The sequence below is a fragment of the Neopsephotus bourkii genome, unplaced genomic scaffold, assembly GCF_033783945.1.
Source record: "Neopsephotus bourkii isolate Nb327-2 ecotype Australia unplaced genomic scaffold, CSIRO-AGI_Nbou_v1 NB_887, whole genome shotgun sequence".
Taxonomy (NCBI): domain Eukaryota; kingdom Metazoa; phylum Chordata; class Aves; order Psittaciformes; family Psittacidae; genus Neopsephotus; species Neopsephotus bourkii.
Window position 1 is genome coordinate 2,527,501 of NW_026901381.1, and position 16,819 is coordinate 2,544,319.

Here is a 16,819-nt window from a genome sequence, read left to right on the forward strand (position 1 = left end):
CATCCATCCATCCATCCATCCACCCATCCACCCATCCACCCATCCATCCCTCCATCCATCCATCCACCCATCCACCCATCCACCCATCCATCCCTCCATCCATCCACCCATCCATCCACCCATCCATCCCTCCATCCCTCCACCCATCCATCCCTCCATCCACCCATCCATCCATCCACCCATCCATCCATCCATCCACCCATTCATCCCTCCACCCATCCATCCCTCCACCCACCCATCCATCCATCCACCCACCCATCCATCCCTCCACCCATCCATCCCTCCACCCACCCACCCATCCATCCACCCATCCATCCCTCCATCCCTCCACCCATCCATCCCTCCACCCACCCACCCATCCATCCACCCATCCACCCATCCATCCCTCCATCCATCCACCCATCCATCCCTCCACCCATCCACCCATCCACCCATCCATCCACCCATCCATCCCTCCATCCATCCATCCATCCATCCATCCATCCCTCCACCCACCCATCCACCCACCCATTCCTGCAGGGCCCCGCTGCGACCGCTGCTCCCCAGGATACTTCGGAGCACCGGAGTCGGAGGGAGGAGAGTGCCGGCCCTGCCAGTGCAACAACAACATCGACACCAGCGACCCTGGCGCCTGTGACCCCCACACCGGGCACTGCCTGCGCTGCCTGTACCACACCGCCGGGCCCCACTGCACCCTCTGCCAGCCCGGATACTATGGCAATGCCCTGCAGCGTAGCTGCCGACGTGAGCTGTGCTGGGCTTTGGGGGTGGAGGGGATGCAGGGGCTTGGGATGAGGTTTGGGGCTGCATTGGGAGCCGGGGGAGGGATTGGGGTTGTGCAAGGGGGCTGGCCTGGGAAGGTTTTGTGAGTGTCCGAGGGTTCGGGGCTGGTGAGGTTTAGGAAGATAAACACCATTTAAGCAACCCATAACTGCATAGAGTTGTTTAGGTTGGAAAAGACCTTTAAGATCATCCAACCATTAACCCAGCATTGCCAAGTGTACCACTAAACCGTGTTTCTCAGTGCCACATCTCTGCATCTTTTAAACATCTCCAGGGATGTCACTCCACCACTTGGGGCTGTTGGGCAGGTTTGGCATGGGATAGGAGTCAGGGTTGGGGGGTGTTAGGATTGGGGCTGTGCATGGGTTCAGGGCCAGGTGCAGGGTCATCACCTGGTTTGGGGGGTACAGGCTGAGCCCCATGTAGCTGCCCATCGCCCGCAGGCTGCAGCTGTGACCCAAAGGGAACCCTGGCCTCCCACTGCACCACGGGCTCCTGCACCTGCGACCGCAGCACCGGCGCCTGTGCCTGCCGCCCCAATGTGGTGGGCAAGAGCTGTGACCGCTGCGCACCCCACTTCTGGAGCCTGGGGGGGCCAGGGGGATGCGAGCCCTGCGGATGCCACCCCACGCACTCCCTGCACCCTGCCTGCAATGCGGTGAGACCCCCAGCACCCTGCAGGGCCCCGCTGCCATCCCGGTGCCCGGTGAGCTGCCCGGCTGAGCACAGCACTCGCTGCAGGTGACGGGGCAGTGCCAGTGCCAGCCCGGCTTCGGGGGCCGCGTCTGCTCCCAGTGCCAGGAGCATCACTGGGGAGACCCCGAGCAGGAGTGCCGAGGTGACTGGGGCACCTGGGGTGTGGGGACATGCTGGGTGCTTGGTGGGACTCTAGGGGTGGCACTGGGGACATGGTGGGACCCTGGGGACATGGGCAACTTGGAGACACAATGGAATGCTGGGGGCATGGTAGACCCTGGGGATATGGTGGGGTTCCGGGGACATGGGGACCGTGGAGCTGTAGGGGAATGCTGGGGATGTGGTAGACCCTAAGGACATGGTGGGCACCTGGGGACATGGAGGACTTGGGGGTCCCTGAGTACATGGTGGGACTGTGGGGACACAGAAGACCTTGGGAATACGGGGGACCCTGGAGGGTAGTGGGATGCTGGGGACATGGTGGGACCCTGGGGCAGAAGGAGGCCTCAGGGGATCCTGAGTACATAGTGGGACTCTTGGGACACAGGAGACCCTGGGGACACGGTGGGACTCTGAAGACACAGGGCATTATACTGGGATACTGGTATCACTGTGGGGGCACGGCAGCCCCTGGGGTGACCAGGACACACCACTGCCTTTGTCCCCAGCCTGTGACTGCGAGCCGGTGGGTGCCGAGAGCCCGCAGTGCGAGCAGGCCAGCGGGCAGTGCCGGTGCCGGCCGGGTTTCACCGGGCAGCGCTGCGACCGCTGCCAGCGCGGCTTCCAGGAGGCGTTCCCACACTGCTCGCCCTGCCACCCCTGCTTCGGGCACTGGGACCCGGCCCTGGGCCTCCTGCGGGACAGGCTCCAGCGCCTCGGGGAGCAGGCGCAGGCGCTGCGGGATGGGGGGGCCCTGTCCCCGCTCAGCCCCCGCCGCCTGCGGGCGCTGCAGGAGGCACTGGGGAGCGTGGAGCAGCTGCTGGGTGAGGGGGGCAGCGCTGGGGGACCCCTCCTTGACTCACTGCCGGGGCGGCTGGATGGCACCAGGCAAGTGTGTGCAATAGGCGATGGTAAAGGGACCCCCATGTGGTCACTCAAAAGGCGTAACCTCTCTCTGCCCCTTCAAAGGACGGAGCTGGATGACTTCTGGAAGCAGCTCCAAGAGCTGGAGCAACATCTGGATCAGCTGGCTCAGGCAGATGTGCAGCACCACGACCGGATAGCTGTGCTGAGCCGCGAGCTGGGGGGTCTCAACCGAACCGCTTCCCACCTCCAAACCCTCCTCAGCACCGTGTCGGTGGCCGGATTCAGTGGTAAGAGCATCCGGTGGGGACTGGGGGGGCTCAGTGGCACTCACCCATCCGAACCCTGATCCCGGCACCTGCAGAGTCCTACCGCAGCATCCTGGCGTCGGCGGAGGGCTCGCGGCTGGCGGAGGCGGTGGCCAATGGCACCGCTGGTGAGGTGGCCGGGGCGCAGGCCACGCGGCGGGCGGCAGAGCGGGCGCTGCGGCAGAGGGGAGACGCGTTCCGTCGGGGCACCGCCGCTGCGCGCAAATCCCTGCGAGAGGCACAGAAACGGGTGATGGGGCTCAGCACTGCCGGGGTCAATGAGAAGGTGAGAGTGGGGCCAGTGAGGGCATAAAGGGGTGGATGGGGGGAGGTCCCCATGCTGGGAGGCACAGGGATCTCCCCACATTGCCATCTCCACCGCTGGTATCACCGTAGATCTGTGGGGCACCTGGGGACCGGAGCTGCGAGGAAGCGCCTTGTGGAGGAGCCTTGTGCCGGGATGATGCGGGGATGCGGCACTGCGGTGGCACAGCGTGCGTGGGGGCACTGCCTGTCTCGGCTCGAGCCCTGAGCGGTGCCCGCAATGCATCGCAGCAGCTGGAGGCGGCGCTGGGGCAGCTGGGTGCTGTGGCACAGAAGGTGGGGTTGGTGGCTCCATGGCACTTTCTGGGGGTCTGTCTGTGTTCCCTTTGCCTGTTCTGGTTCTGTTCCCTTCTATGACACTTTGCGTGTTCCCTTGTGCATCCTGCTTGTTCATGTCCCCAGGCATGTCATTGACATGGGCAGTTCCAGACTGGTTTGGGTTGGAAAGGACCTTAAAGCTCATCCAGTTCCAACCCCTGCCACAGGCAGGGACCCCTTCCACTGGAGCAGCTTGCTCCAAGCCCCTGTGTCCAACCTGGCCTTGAACACTGCCAGGGATGGGGCAGCCACAGCTTCTCTGGGCACCCTGTGCCAGCGCCTCAGCACCCTTTTAGTGAAGAATTTTTCCCTTGTCTAATCTCAGTTTCCCCTCTGTCCGTTTAAAGCCATCCCCCCTTGTCCTGTCACTACATGTCTTTGTCAAACATCCCTGTTATACCCCTTTGGAGATACCTCTTATGCCACTTGTATGCCCCCCTGGCCCACTGCTGCACTCCCTTATGCCCCCTTTGTGCACCCCGTTACACCCCCTTGCATGCCCCCATCTTGTCCTGTGCATATCCCCCCATACCCCTGCTCCCCGTGCCCATGCCTACCCCATGTCCCGCAGATGCAGGAGGTGCAGGAGCTGGCGCGGGGTGCACGGAGCCGGGCAGAGGAGGCCCTGGGGCGCTCCCAGGCCGCCCGCAGCCAGGCAGAGAAGGCGACAGCCCAGCTGAGGGACTTCATCCGCCGGATCAAGGCCTTCCTGGCAGGTAGCACCAGCACTGGGGAGGCTCACGGACACAGCGGGGCTCAGCGCACCACCCTGGACCCACCCTATCCCTGTGTCCCCACAGAGGAGGGGGCCGACCCGGGCAGCATCGAGCTGGTGGCCCAGCAAGTGTTGAACATCTCCCTGCCCAGCAGCCCCAAGCGGATCCAGGAGCTGCTCCAAGAGATGCGGGAGAGCATCAGGCAGCTGGAAGGGGTGGACGCGGTGCTCAACAGCACGGCAGAGGGGCTGGCTGTGGCACAGAGGCTGCTGGAACAAGGACGGGGTGCCAGGCAAGTGGTAGGGGATATGTTGGGGAGCAGATTGTGGGGGTCCATCCCCAGTTGCTGGCAAAGGCTGGAGCTGCTTGTGCCACTGCAGGGAGCGAGCGGAGGGTGTCAGGGATGAGCTGGTGGGGACACAGCAGGCGCTGGAGGTGGCACGGGCACAGGCGACAGCAGCAGGGAGTGCCCTGCAGAGCGCCAGGGATGCCATCCGGGTGGCTGAGAGCAGAGCCAAGGAGGTGAGAGGTACTGGGGCTGCCAGCATGGAATGGCTGAGGACTGGGGATGGTGCTTTGGGCATGCTGGGAGCAATGGGGTCGGTGCTGCTGTGGGAATGGGGTGAGTGCCATGGGGAGCGAGGCCGATGCCATGGGTACACCAAGGCTGGTGCCAGGGGGATGCGGATGGGGGTGTGCCATCGCGGTCACAGCCGGTGCCTGTGTGTGCCCAGGCGGAGCGCCGGCTGCAGGCACTGGAGGGGAAGGAGTCACGGGCGCAGAGGCGGCTGCAGGAGCTGGGGCAGAGCATCCGCACGCTGCAGGAGCGGGACCAGGACACCCACCGCATGGCGCAGCGAGCCAAGGATGGGGCGCAGCGTGCCACTGCCACTGCCGGCATGCTCAGCCAGGTGAGGCCCAGCCCTGCCATGGAGCACAGGGTGACAACGGGCGCTCAGCCTCACCCTGCCTGTGTGCCACCAGGACCTGGCGCAGGTGACGCAGCGCTACCTGGTGCTGAAGACCCGGGTGAGCGCGCTGGATGGGGTGTCTGGCGGCGCCTTGCAGCGTGTGACACGGCTGACAGCCGAGGCACAGGACCTCCTGGACAAGGCCAGCACCAGCAAGAGGAAGCTGGAAGGTGAGGAAGAGTGTGTGGTAGGGGCATTGCCCACCATCGTGGTCTCAGTGCCCACCTCCCCATGCACGTCTCCCCTTATCCCCTGGGGCTGGTTCCCCAGGGGTGGAACATGGAGACATGGGCCGGGGGGGGGGGGCTGTGCCCTGACGGTGCCCCCCATCCCGCAGAGCTGGAGCAGCACTTCGGGGCCAACGAGCGGGCAATGGCAGCGAAGGCAACGCGACTGCAGGCTCTGGAGCAGCGGGTCTGGGGGCTGCTGGAGGAGATCCGGGAGAGAGCCAACGCTTACGCCACCTGCTAGGGACCGGGGCTGCGGGCCGGGGCACGGCCGAGGCGCATCCGCCCCGGTTCCCGCAGCCCCGCGGTCCCGTCCCCTCCGCCGGTGCCTGCAGCGCGGCCGCGCCTGCGAATAAAGCCGTGAGCAGTGGCTGTGTCCGGTGTCTGCGTCCTGCCCGCCCCGCGCCTGCCTCCCGCCCGCTCCCCGCTCCGGCCGGGATCCGCCCCGCGCTTTCCGCGCAGCCCCGAGCGCTGCGCCCGCCGCCCAGCGCAGGGAAGGGGGGAGGACGGGGACGGGAGGGACCGGGACGGGAAGGGGAACCGGCGGGGCGGGACGGGAACGGGACGGGACGGGACAGGAGGCGACAACCGGGCACCTGCTGAGCGCCCCCTTTGCGCGCACTTTGCGCCCCAGTTGCGTCCCCGCGATGCGGAACCCCGGTGCCCTCCTGCTGCTGCCGCTGCTGGCCGGTGAGTCTGCGTCCTTCCCTCCCGCTCCAGCGGGGCCCGGTGGGGGCCAGGGTCCGGTCCCGCCGTCCTGTTTCCGGGCAGCCTCGGGAGGTGTGGGGGCAAATCCCCACTCCCGGCCCCCCTTTAAACCTCTTTAACTGGCTGCTGCCCCATAGGGCTTGGGGGGACCTCGGTCCCCGACCCTCCTCAGGTCTGCGCCCTTGGGAGCTGCTACCCGGCCACTGGGGACCTGCTGGTGGGGCGAGCCCCCCGCCTGAGCGCCACCTCCACCTGCGGGCTGCGGCGGCCACAGCCCTACTGCATCGTCAGCCACCTCCAGGTGAGCGGGATGGGGGCCTCACGGGGACTGGGGGGCACTGGGAGGGGATGGGGACACACAGCCACCAAGCTTCCTGCTCGCAGGAGGAGAAGAAGTGCTTCATCTGCGACTCGCGGCGGCCCTACGATGCCCGTGCCAACACCAACAGCCACCGCATCGAGAACGTGGTCACCACCTTCGCCCCCCGGCCCAAGAAAGCCTGGTGGCAGTCGGAGAACGGTGAGTGGCGGGCGGGAGCGTCCCGGGGGGCTCTGCTTCCCGTCCTCCCACGCTGAGGAAGCGTGACTCAGCCGGCACACACGGACGCGCCCCTGGACCGTGGCTGGGTCGGGGTGGGGGGGGACCCACACGGTTGGGTGCTCCCCACGGCCACGCGTGCCATCCCATCCCCCAGGCGTGGAGCACGTCAGCATCCAGCTGGACCTGGAGGCCGAGTTCCACTTCACACACCTCATCATGACCTTCAAGGTGGGTCCTGGCATGCGGGTACCAGGGATGGGACGGGATGGGATGGGATGGACCCAGGTCCATGCTGTGTATCCCACAGACGTTCCGGCCCGCGGCCATGCTGGTGGAGCGCTCGGCCGACTTCGGGCGCAGCTGGAAGGTCTATCGATACTTCGCCTATGATTGTGACACCTCCTTCCCCCACATCCCCCGTGGGCCCCCACGCCGCATCGACGACGTGGTCTGCGAGTCCCGCTACTCCGACATCGAGCCCTCCACCGAGGGGGAGGTGAGGCCCTGACAGCACCCCAGGAGGGACCAGGGGACCCCCCCCCTTGCTCCGCCCTCACCACCCTGTTGTTTCCCCCCTCCCCAGGTCATCTACCGGGTGCTGGACCCCTCCATCCCCATCCGGGACCCCTACAGCCCTGACATCCAGAGTGAGTCGCCTGCCCTGGGCTCCTGCCTGGCTGCTCTATTTTGGGTGCAGCTATTTTGGCCGCTGTCTCCCAGCTCTGAGCCCCACAGTGGGGTCAGGGCCAGATCCAGCTTGAGGGGCTCAGCCTCCTCCTGCACCCATCCTGTAGGAGCTGCTAAAGGTTGGGCTGCATCACGGTGAGGGCAGGAGATGCTGTGCTGGAGCTGAGCGCAGCACTGAGCAGCAGCGTGGTGCGGGATGGGGCTGGAGATGGGTAGGGGAGCCAGCTGGGTGCAGGATGCAGTGGGTTAATCACGCAGCGCTAAATTTAGTCTGGGAGCAGAGGGGAGGAATCTGCAGGGCTCGGCTGCTGGGAAGCTGCAGTCCTGTGGGAGCTGTCCTGTCTTGTCCCATCCCGTCGGGGCCCTCACTCTGCACCCACCAGGAGCAGCCCCCATCAATGAGGAGCCCTTGCCCAGGGTGCTTGTTGCACACTGACAGGGTCCTATCCTGCACGGTGGGGTGTGCAGACCCCTGGTCACGGCACAGCTTGACGTGCACAACCACGTGCAGGGGAGTTGAACCACCAGGCTACGTACAACCACGTGCAACCTCTTGCCTGGGAGCCAAATCACACAGAGCCCCGGTGCCAAGAGGCTGTGCTATAGGCAGCCCAGTGCGATGGTGGGAAGCCCTCTATGGACTCCCCATACCACAGACAGGACGGACAAGCTCAGCAGCCCCGTGCTGACGGAGGTCCCTCCTCACTCCAGACCTGCTGCGCGTCACCAACCTGCGTGTGAACCTCACCAAGCTGCACACGCTGGGGGACAACCTGCTGGACACGCGCCGGGAGATCCGGGAGAAGTACTACTATGCACTGTACGAGCTGGTGCTGCGCGGGAACTGCTTCTGCTACGGGCATGCCTCTGAGTGTGCCCCGCTCAGCGGGGCCCCCGCCGCCACCGATGGCATGGTAGGGTGATACAGCACCCCATGTGTCCTGCTGGGGCTGGGTGGCTGTGCTCCCTGGTCCCACAGCCCCTCGCTGTGGCATCAACAGGTCCATGGGCGCTGCGTCTGCAAGCACCACACACAAGGACTGAACTGTGAGCGCTGTGAGGACTTCTACCATGACCTGCCCTGGCGCCCGGCTGAGGGCTCCAGCACCAACGCCTGCCGCAGTGAGTGCCACACATGGGTGCGATGCGGTACCCACAGGCTTGGGGTCCCATGGGCTGGGCTGGGGCAATGGGGGTCCTGCATGATGTGTGTGGAGGGTTCAGCATTCTGGGGGCCATGGCTCGGGGCTGGGAGTTGAGGGTCCCCCGTGTGATGCTTTGTAGTTGGGGTTCGGGTGTTTTGGGTGCATCCTATCGGATGCGGTGCTGGAGGTTCTGCAGGCTATGGTTTGAGGGGCTGGGATGCGGAGCTGCATCCCCATGGTTGGGGTTTGGGTACCACCTGCCGTGCATGGTACCATCCCTCAGGATGTGACTGCAACGAGCACTCGCGGCGCTGCCACTTCGACATGGCCGTCTTCCTGGCCACCGGCAACACCAGCGGGGCCGTGTGTGACGGCTGCCAGCACAACACCATGGGCCGCCGCTGCCACCTCTGCAAGCCCTTCTACTACAAGGACCCCGGCAAGGACCTGCGGGACCCCGCAGTGTGCCGAGGTTGGTGCCGGGGGGTGCATGGCACGGGACGGGGTGTGCTGGATGCTGGGCATGCTGACCTGCCTGCCTGTGTCCCCAGCCTGTGACTGCGACCCCGAGGGCTCTCTGGACGGTGGGATGTGCGACGGCGCTGACGACCCAGCCCGGGGGCTGATCGCAGGGCAGTGCCGCTGCAAGGAGCACGTGGCCGGTCCCCGCTGCGACCGCTGCAAACCCGGCTTCTTCGGCCTCAGTGCCACCAACCCGCAGGGCTGCCAGCGTAGGTACCGGGGCAGCACCCAGCAGGGTCGGGTGTGTGGTGTGGCCTCACCAGACACTGCTGTCTCTCCATGCAGGGTGCCAGTGTGACCCCCGTGGCACTGTGGCCGAGGGCAGCCGGTGCGACCCTGTGAGTGGTGAGTGCTTCTGCAAGAGGCTGGTGACTGGGCGCCACTGCAGTCAGTGCCTGGTGAGTGGGGATGTGCTTGGAGGCATGCACGGTGCTCCGGGGCTATGCACAATGCTTGGGACCATGCACTATGGTTGGGGCCATGCATGGTGGACTTGGCAGTGCTGTGGTAAAGGTTGGACCTGATGATCTTAAAGGTCTTTTCCAACCTGGCTGATGATCCCATGATTCTATGATGCTTGGGGCCATGCACTCCCTGACCCCCTTGTCTTCTGCAGCCTGAGCACTGGGGGCTGAGCCACGATGCCCCAGGCTGCCGGCCCTGTGAATGCGATGTGGGGGGTGCCCGCAACAACCAGTGAGTCTTCATGGGGACACAGGGGCCATGGGGCGTCGCTGCTGGCATCAGGGCTGATGGTGGTGCTGGGTATCAGGTGTGCCATGGAGACGGGACAGTGCCAGTGCCGCAGCCACGTGGTGGGACGACAGTGTGACCAAGTGGAGCCTGGCTTCTACCGCATCAACCTGGACCATTATACCTATGAGTCTGAGGATGCTCGGCTCCATCAGGTAAGGGATGAAGATGTCCTCGGGGGTACATGAGGGCAGCGGGTGGCTCTTTGCGGGGTCCCCAAGCTGCAGGCACCACTCTGCCCTATGGGCCTGACAGACAAGGCAGTTTTGGGGTCCCATCTCACAACCCTCCCTTGCACCAGGGCTCAGTGGTGGAGCGTGAGCCTCCCACGGACCGCCCAGCTTCCTGGACCGGGACAGGCTTTGCCCGCATGGTGGAGGGTGGCTGGCTGGAGTTCCATGTGGGCAATGTGCCCTTCTCCATGGAGTATGACGTGATCATCCGCTATGAGCCCCAGGTGAGCACCCGATGGTGAAGCCAGTAGTGGGATGTATTGCCACACTGGGAGCTGGTGGTGGGGCATGCCGGATGGTGAGCCCTTTAGGCACAGCCCTTTCTCCATCTGCAGCACCCAGAGCCCTGGCAGGAGGTGAGGGTGAAGGTGCTGCGCCCCAGCCCTGTCTCCGCCAGCAGTCCTTGTGGGAACACCATCCCGGCTGATGACCAGCTCTCCACCAGCCTCCCATCCGGTGCCAGGTGAGCACCGTGCCGGGAAGGGGCTGTGCTGGGGCTCATAGCAGGCACTCTGCTGACCGTGCTCTGCTTTGCCCCTGCCCAGACACGTGGTGCTGCCGCAGCCCATCTGCCTGGAGCGGGGAGTCTCCTACACCATTCGAGTGGAGCTGGGCTGTGCCTCCACCCGGCAGGATCCCAGCGCCAGTGTGCTCATCGATTCGGTGAGGGGCAGCCTGCAGGGACAGGCCAAGGGGAATGGCTTGAACCTGCCCGAGGGGAGACTGAGCTGAGCTCTTAGGCAGAAGCTCTTCCCTGTGAGGGTGCTGAGGCGCTGGCACAGGGTGCCCAGAGAAGCTGTGGCTGCCCCATCCCTGGCAGTGCTCAAGGCCAGGTTGGACACAGGGGCTTGGAGCAAGCTGCTCCAGTGGAAGGGGTCCCTGCCTGTGTAGGGTCAGGATGTGGCTGTAGGGCGCACAGAGTGAGACAGGCATGACATCTCACTGACTTGCCCCCTGCAGCTGGTGCTGATGCCCCGTTACTCCTCACTGGAGATGTTCATTGCGGGCGACCCCATCTCCATGAAGCGCCGCGAGACCTTTGAGCGGTACCGCTGTGCCCAGCCCTTCTACGCTGCGGGTCCCTCGCCTGTGGCCGAGCCCTGCTCCAGGCTCCTGCACAGCCTGTCTGCCATCCTGCACGGCGGGGCGCTGCGTGAGTCTGGCCCTGCGCCCCCTTGTCCCCTGTGCCATGGTGGTGGTGGCAGCGCTCACCCCGCTCTCTGCCCGCAGCCTGCCTCTGCGACCCGCAGGGCTCCACCAGCGCCGAGTGCCTGCCGCAGGGCGGGCAGTGCCAGTGCAAACCCAACGTCATGGGACGGCGCTGCCACCGCTGTTCCCCGGGCACCTTTGGCTTTGGGACCGGTGGGTGCCGAGGTGAGTGCCGCAGGGATGTGCCGGGGCGGGATGCTGTCCATAGCCCAGGGTCAGACTCCATGGGTGCCATGCCTTCCAGCATGCCAGTGCAGCAGTGAGGGGTCGGTGAGCCCCATCTGTGACACCACCACGGGGCAGTGCTCCTGCCGAGAGGGTGCCCATGGCTCACGCTGCGACCGCTGCCAGCCCGGCCACTGGGGCTTCCCGTCCTGCCGGCCCTGCCAGTGCAACGGGCACGCCGAGGAGTGCGACCCGCGCACGGGCAGCTGCCTGCGCTGCCGCGACCACACCGATGGCGAGAGGTGCCAGAGGTAGGTGAGGTGTGCACCGGGAGGAGGTGCGGTGCTGCTGGTGGCCCCTGCTCACCCCCTGCCCGCAGATGTGCAGCTGGGCACTTTGGGAACCCGGCGCTGGGCTCTGGGCAGCACTGCCGGCCGTGCCCGTGCCCCGATGGACCCAGCAGCCCCCGGCACTTCGCTGCATCCTGCTACCAGGACAGCCAGTCCCGGCAGGTCGTGTGCCACTGCAGCCCCGGGTACACAGGTGGGTGCCATGGGGGTCCCCCTGCACTGCCCTGTGCTCTGTGCCAGTGGGTACAGGCAGGTATGGGTACATTGTGCCCACAGGTGCCCGCTGTGATGAGTGTGCTCCCGGGTACTACGGGGACCCGCAGCAGCCCGGCGGGCGCTGCCTGCCCTGCCAGTGCCATGACAACATCGACATGACCGACCCGGAGGCGTGCGACCGGCGCACGGGGTACTGCCTGCGCTGCCTGTACAACACAGCGGGGCCGCACTGCGCCGAATGCCAGCCCGGCTTCTATGGGGATGCCACACGGCACAGCTGCCGGCGTGAGTACCCGTGGCCACACTGAGATGTTCCTGGGGACCACATGTGCCTGTGGGGTCCCCGCAGCCCTGCCCTGCTGTGCCCTGCAGTGTACTTTGCCAGCCCTGCCACTGCATTCCTGTCCTTGTCCCTATGCCCTACTTGTGCCTGCCTATCTACATCCTCATCTCATGCCCATTCCTGTCCCTATTCTTACCACATCCCCACTGCCCCCCTGACTCTGTCCCTATCCCATCTTTATCCCATCTCTATCCTGAGCCTGCCCTATCTCCATCTCATCCCCATCAGTGGTCCTCAGGCTGTCCACATCCCACCTCCGCCTGGTCCTTACTACATCCCTGCCCAATTTCTGTCTCCATTCTGCCTTCACCCCCAACCACTGCCATCCCCCTCCCATCCCTGCCTGTGTTCGCATTCCGCCTCCACCCCAGTCTCATCCCCATCCTGTCTCTGTCCTCATCCTCTCGCCATCCCCTCTCAATCCCTGCATCCCTGTCCCTGCTCAGTGCCTGTCTTGTTCCAGGTTGCTCCTGCAACCCCCTGGGCACCGACCCCAGCACCTGCAGTGCCCAGCAGTGCCACTGCGATGTGCGCAGCGGGCAGTGCCACTGCCTGCCCAACGTGGAGGGACAGAGCTGCGACCGCTGCAGCCCCAACTTCTGGAACCTGGGCAGCGGGCAGGGCTGCCAGCCCTGTGCCTGCCACCCGCAGCACGCCCTGAGCCCTGCCTGCAACCAGGTGAGATACAGCAGGGACAGGGGGACAGGACGGGGCTGGGGGCGCGCTGCAGCAGTGCCAAACTCTGTGTCATCCAGTTCACAGGGCAGTGCTCGTGCCGGCCGGGCTTCGGGGGCCAGACCTGTTCTGACTGCCAGGAGCAGCACTGGGGTGACCCGCGGCAGCAGTGCCGAGGTGAGAGCCAGTGCTGGCAGGGGGCCTATGGCAGGCCCTGTAGCACCCTGACACCGCTGTCCCCACAGCCTGCGACTGTGACCCCCGTGGCGTCGCCAGTGCCCAGTGCCACCGTAGCAGCGGCCACTGCGACTGCCGGCCCGGCATCTCCGGCGTGCGCTGCGACCAGTGCGCACGGGGCTTCTCCGGCACCTTCCCCGGCTGCCAGCCCTGCCACCCCTGCTTTGGGGACTGGGACCGCGTGGTGCAGGACCTGGCTGCGCGCACCCGGGCGCTGGCACAGCGCGTCAGCCTCCTGCAGCACACCGGGGCTGCCAGCGCCTTCCAGGGCACCTTCCGGCGCCTGGAGGAGAACCTGGCCACCGTGCGGGATGTGGTGGCCGCCCATAACACCACCGCTGGTGCTGCTGCCCACCTCACACATGCCACGGAGGGGCTGCGGTGAGCACTGGGCACAGGGCATGGCTCATGGGTTTGGGGGCACCGGGAGCGGGTTGTCACCCCGTTCCCTTACAGGCGGCACATCGAGGAGGCAACGGAGAGGCTGACGCGGGTGGAGGGGGAGCTGACGGCTGCTCAGGATGCCAACTTCAACGCCAGCCACGTGCTGAGCGTGGTGGACCGGGGTGCCCGCGCCCTCAACCACAGCCTGCAGGACCTGGAGCAGCGGCTGCAGGCCCTCAAGACCTCCAATTTCCTTGGTGAGATGTGCCACAGAGCTGGGGCAAGGGGACCACGGCCGGGGGTCTGACAACGCCCCTGCTTCACCCAGGTGCCTATGAGAGCATCCGTGAGGCCTATGGGGAGTCACGGGATGCAGAGCGCCACGCAGACGCCTCCACCCGTGCTGTACCCAGCCCCATCAGCACCTCCGTGGCCACCCGGCACCGCGCCGAGCAGCTGCTGGCCAGCCATAGGGATGCCTTCAATCGCCAGAACGCAGCCAGCCGGCGGGCACTGATGGACCTGGCGGCGAGAGCACAGGCGCTGAGCCTGCAGCCCCTCAATGAGAAGGTGGGATGCGCGGTGGGGACCGTGGGGATGGTGCCTGGAGCCGCACCGAGCCCGCGCTGCCGTGCAGGTCTGCGGTGCCGCGGGTGATGTGCCCTGCGCCGAGAGCCCCTGCGGAGGAGCCGGGTGCCGGGATGAGGATGGGGGACGGCGCTGCGGGGGTCTGAGCTGCGGCGGGGCTGTGTCCACGGCAGACAGCGCGCTGGACCGGGCACGCCATGCGCAGGAGGAGCTGCGGCAGGCGGCCAGCGACGTGGCCCAGCTCTCCCACAGGGTACGTGGCACATGGGAACGGGTGGGAAAGCCGTGCCCCGCAGCCTTTATGGCTGAGACCGAAGTCTCTGCCCCTGCTCAGGTGGCTGAGGCCAAAGGGAAGGCGGATGAGGCTCGGCTGCGGGCACAGGCGGCTCTGGACAAAGCGAACCAGACCAGGGCCCGTGTGGAGAGCTCCAACAAGGAGCTGCGGGAGCTCATCAGCCACGTCAAGGCCTTCCTGAGCCGTGAGTGCCAGCGTGCCAGGGGGATGGCACCCTGCCCGGCCCCTGCACCGCGCTGACCCCACACCGCACCGCATGGTCCCTGCACTGCATGGGGGGCTATACAAACCCAGCATCACACAGCCCCTACCCCATACTGTGTTGCATGGACCCTGCCCTGCCCATCCGGTGAGCCCCAAACATCCCGTGTCACTCCAAACATCCTCTGTCCCATCACCCTCCTGCCCTGCCCTGCGGTTGTAGCCCATAATAACCTTCATGGCTCTCCCCCTATGGCTTTCCCTCCATGTTTCTCCCCCCATATCTCCCCTCATGTTTCCCCCTCATGGTTCTCCCCCGTGGTCCCCGATGCCCCCTCCACCGCGGGGGTGCCCCAGGACACACACACTGACACCTCCCACCCTCAGAGGAGGGCGCCGACCCCGAGAGCATCGAGGTGGTGGCCAGCCGCGTGCTGGAGCTGTCGCTGCCGGCCGCGCCGGCGCAGATCCACCGCCTGGCCGAGGAGATCAAGGCGCGGGTGCGCAGCCTGGCCAGCGTGGACGCCATCCTGGAGCAGACGGCCGGCGACGTGCGCCAGGCCGGGCAGCTGCTGCAGGAGGCGCAGCGAGCGCGGTGAGCCTGGGGACACGGGGACGTGGGGGTCCCCGGAGCGGGCTGGCGCTGAGGCCGTGCTGCCCTGGGTGCAGGTCGCGGGCTGAAGGCGTGCGGGACACGGCTGAGGCGGTGCGGCAGGCGCTGGAGGAGGCACGGCGGGCGCAGGGTATGGCGGAGGAGGCACTGCAGCTCGCCACGGGTGACATCCAGCACAGTGAGAGAGCGCTGGGCACGGTGAGAGCCTCGTCCCCGTCGCCTCAGCATGGGCACGCCATGGGGGAGGTGATCCTGCCCCTCTGCTCTGCTCTCCTGAGGCCCCACTTGTAGCACCATGGGCAGTGCTGGTGTCCTCGGCATAAGAGGGACATGGAGCTGGTGGAAAAGACCAGAGGAGGCCACGAGGATGATCAGGGACTGGAGCACCTCCCGTATGAAGATAGGCTGAGGAAGTTGGGGCTGTTCAGCCTGGAGAAGAGAAGGCTGCGTGGAGACCTCATAGCAGCCTTCCAGTATCTGAAAGGGGCCTATAGGGATGCTGGGGATGGACTCTTCATTAGGGACTGTAGTGATAGGACAAGGGGTAATGGGTTCAATCTGAAACAGGGGAAGTTTAGATTGGATATAAGGAGGAAATTCTTTCCTGTTAGGGTGGTGAGGCACTGGAATGGGTTGCCCAGGGAGGTTGTGAATGCTCCATCCCTGGCAGTGTTCAAGGCCAGGTTGGACAAGGCCTTGGGTAATATGGTTTAGTGTGAGGTATCTCTGCCCATAGCAGGGGGTTGGAACTGGAGCTTAAGCTCTTTTCTAACCCAAACCATTCCATGATTCCCTGTGGGCACCCTGACCATGCCCATGCCACCCCTCCCAGATGCAAGCCCAGACAGCAAGTGCTGAGCAGCGCCTGGCGGGCGCCATGGGTCAGATTGGGGCGCTGGACGGGCAGATGGATGCCCTGAAGGTGAAACGCGCCAACAACAGCCTGGCGGCCACACGAGCACAGGAAGCAGCCGGCACCGCGCGGGACCGTGCTGGCGAGGCCAAGCAGGTGGGTGCGCACTGGGGGGGAGACACGGCACGGGGTGGGCAGGGGTCCCATTGACCGTGCCCACCATGCACAGGTGCTGGAGGGGCCGCTGCGGGACCGGTACCGCACGGCGCAGGAGCTGGTGCAGCACCGTGCCGAGGGCGCGCGGCAGGCAGGCAGCCGGGCACAGCGCCTGCGGGACGAGGCCGCGGGGCTGCTGCAGGACGCACAGGGCAAGCTGCAGCGGCTGCGAGGTGAGGCTGTGGGCTGCCGGGGGGGTGGTGGTGATAATGGTGCGGGTTTGGGCTCACTGTGTGCCCCCGTTTCATCCCTGCAGCGCTGGAGGAGGCGTATGAGCGCAACGAGCGCGTGCTGGACGCCAAGGCGGCCCAGCTGGGTGGGCTGGAGGCCAGGATGAGGGACGTGCTGGCCACCATCAACCAGCAGGTCCAGATCTACAACACGTGCCAGTGAGGACACCCCCGAGCCGCCATAGCCCCTGCCTGCGGTGGGCACGGTGGAGCTGCAGGGCACCTCCTGTGTGAATAAAGTTACAGAGCAAGAGTGCTGTGTCTGCCTGTACCGTGGTGCCTGGCCCCA

General features: G+C 65.9%; 2 protein-coding genes across 2 annotated transcripts in view; both read left to right on the forward strand.

Annotated features, from left to right (window-relative positions):
* LOC133214424 (laminin subunit beta-1-like) overlaps positions 1-5,736 on the forward strand; it is a 13,927-nt gene extending 8,191 nt beyond the window's left edge. Inside the window, exons 22-33 of the mRNA XM_061357331.1 lie at positions 520-744; positions 1,227-1,441; positions 1,525-1,621; positions 2,148-2,792; positions 2,867-3,096; positions 3,207-3,410; positions 4,024-4,168; positions 4,253-4,464; positions 4,553-4,690; positions 4,903-5,079; positions 5,153-5,309; positions 5,477-5,736. Coding sequence (XP_061213315.1) covers positions 520-744; positions 1,227-1,441; positions 1,525-1,621; positions 2,148-2,792; positions 2,867-3,096; positions 3,207-3,410; positions 4,024-4,168; positions 4,253-4,464; positions 4,553-4,690; positions 4,903-5,079; positions 5,153-5,309; positions 5,477-5,610 — 2,579 coding nt within the window. The 3' untranslated portion in view covers positions 5,611-5,736. The remainder of the gene's footprint in view (positions 1-519; positions 745-1,226; positions 1,442-1,524; positions 1,622-2,147; positions 2,793-2,866; positions 3,097-3,206; positions 3,411-4,023; positions 4,169-4,252; positions 4,465-4,552; positions 4,691-4,902; positions 5,080-5,152; positions 5,310-5,476) is intronic.
* Positions 5,737-5,947: 211 nt separating this feature from the next.
* Positions 5,948-16,783, forward strand: LAMB2 (laminin subunit beta 2). Its single transcript, XM_061357262.1, has 33 exons — positions 5,948-6,056; positions 6,212-6,375; positions 6,459-6,594; positions 6,770-6,843; positions 6,923-7,111; positions 7,199-7,262; positions 8,014-8,216; positions 8,304-8,424; positions 8,731-8,919; positions 8,999-9,178; positions 9,255-9,367; positions 9,586-9,665; positions 9,742-9,877; positions 10,024-10,179; positions 10,291-10,418; positions 10,501-10,618; positions 10,916-11,108; positions 11,186-11,329; positions 11,409-11,640; positions 11,709-11,872; positions 11,956-12,180; positions 12,702-12,916; positions 12,994-13,090; positions 13,159-13,531; positions 13,607-13,791; positions 13,863-14,104; positions 14,172-14,375; positions 14,457-14,601; positions 15,006-15,213; positions 15,288-15,429; positions 16,064-16,240; positions 16,314-16,473; positions 16,557-16,783. The coding sequence occupies exons 1-33, from the start codon at positions 6,014-6,016 to the stop codon at positions 16,691-16,693; spliced, it is 5,337 nt and encodes a 1,778-aa protein (XP_061213246.1). The 5' UTR covers positions 5,948-6,013; the 3' UTR covers positions 16,694-16,783.
* The last annotated feature ends 36 nt before the right edge of the window (positions 16,784-16,819 follow it).

What these genes read in the sequence shown, in the direction of transcription:
- LAMB2 (XM_061357262.1), top strand. Translation starts at nt 6,014, where the DNA reads ATGCGGAACCCCGGTGCCCTCCTGCTGCTGCCGCTGCTGGCCG. An exon ending in TCATCCGCTATGAGCCCCAG is followed by an intron (nt 10,180 to 10,290) that starts GTGAGCACCCGA and finishes CTCCATCTGCAG; the next exon opens with CACCCAGAGCCCTGGCAGGA. An exon ending in CAAGACCTCCAATTTCCTTG is followed by an intron (nt 13,792 to 13,862) that starts GTGAGATGTGCC and finishes TGCTTCACCCAG; the next exon opens with GTGCCTATGAGAGCATCCGT.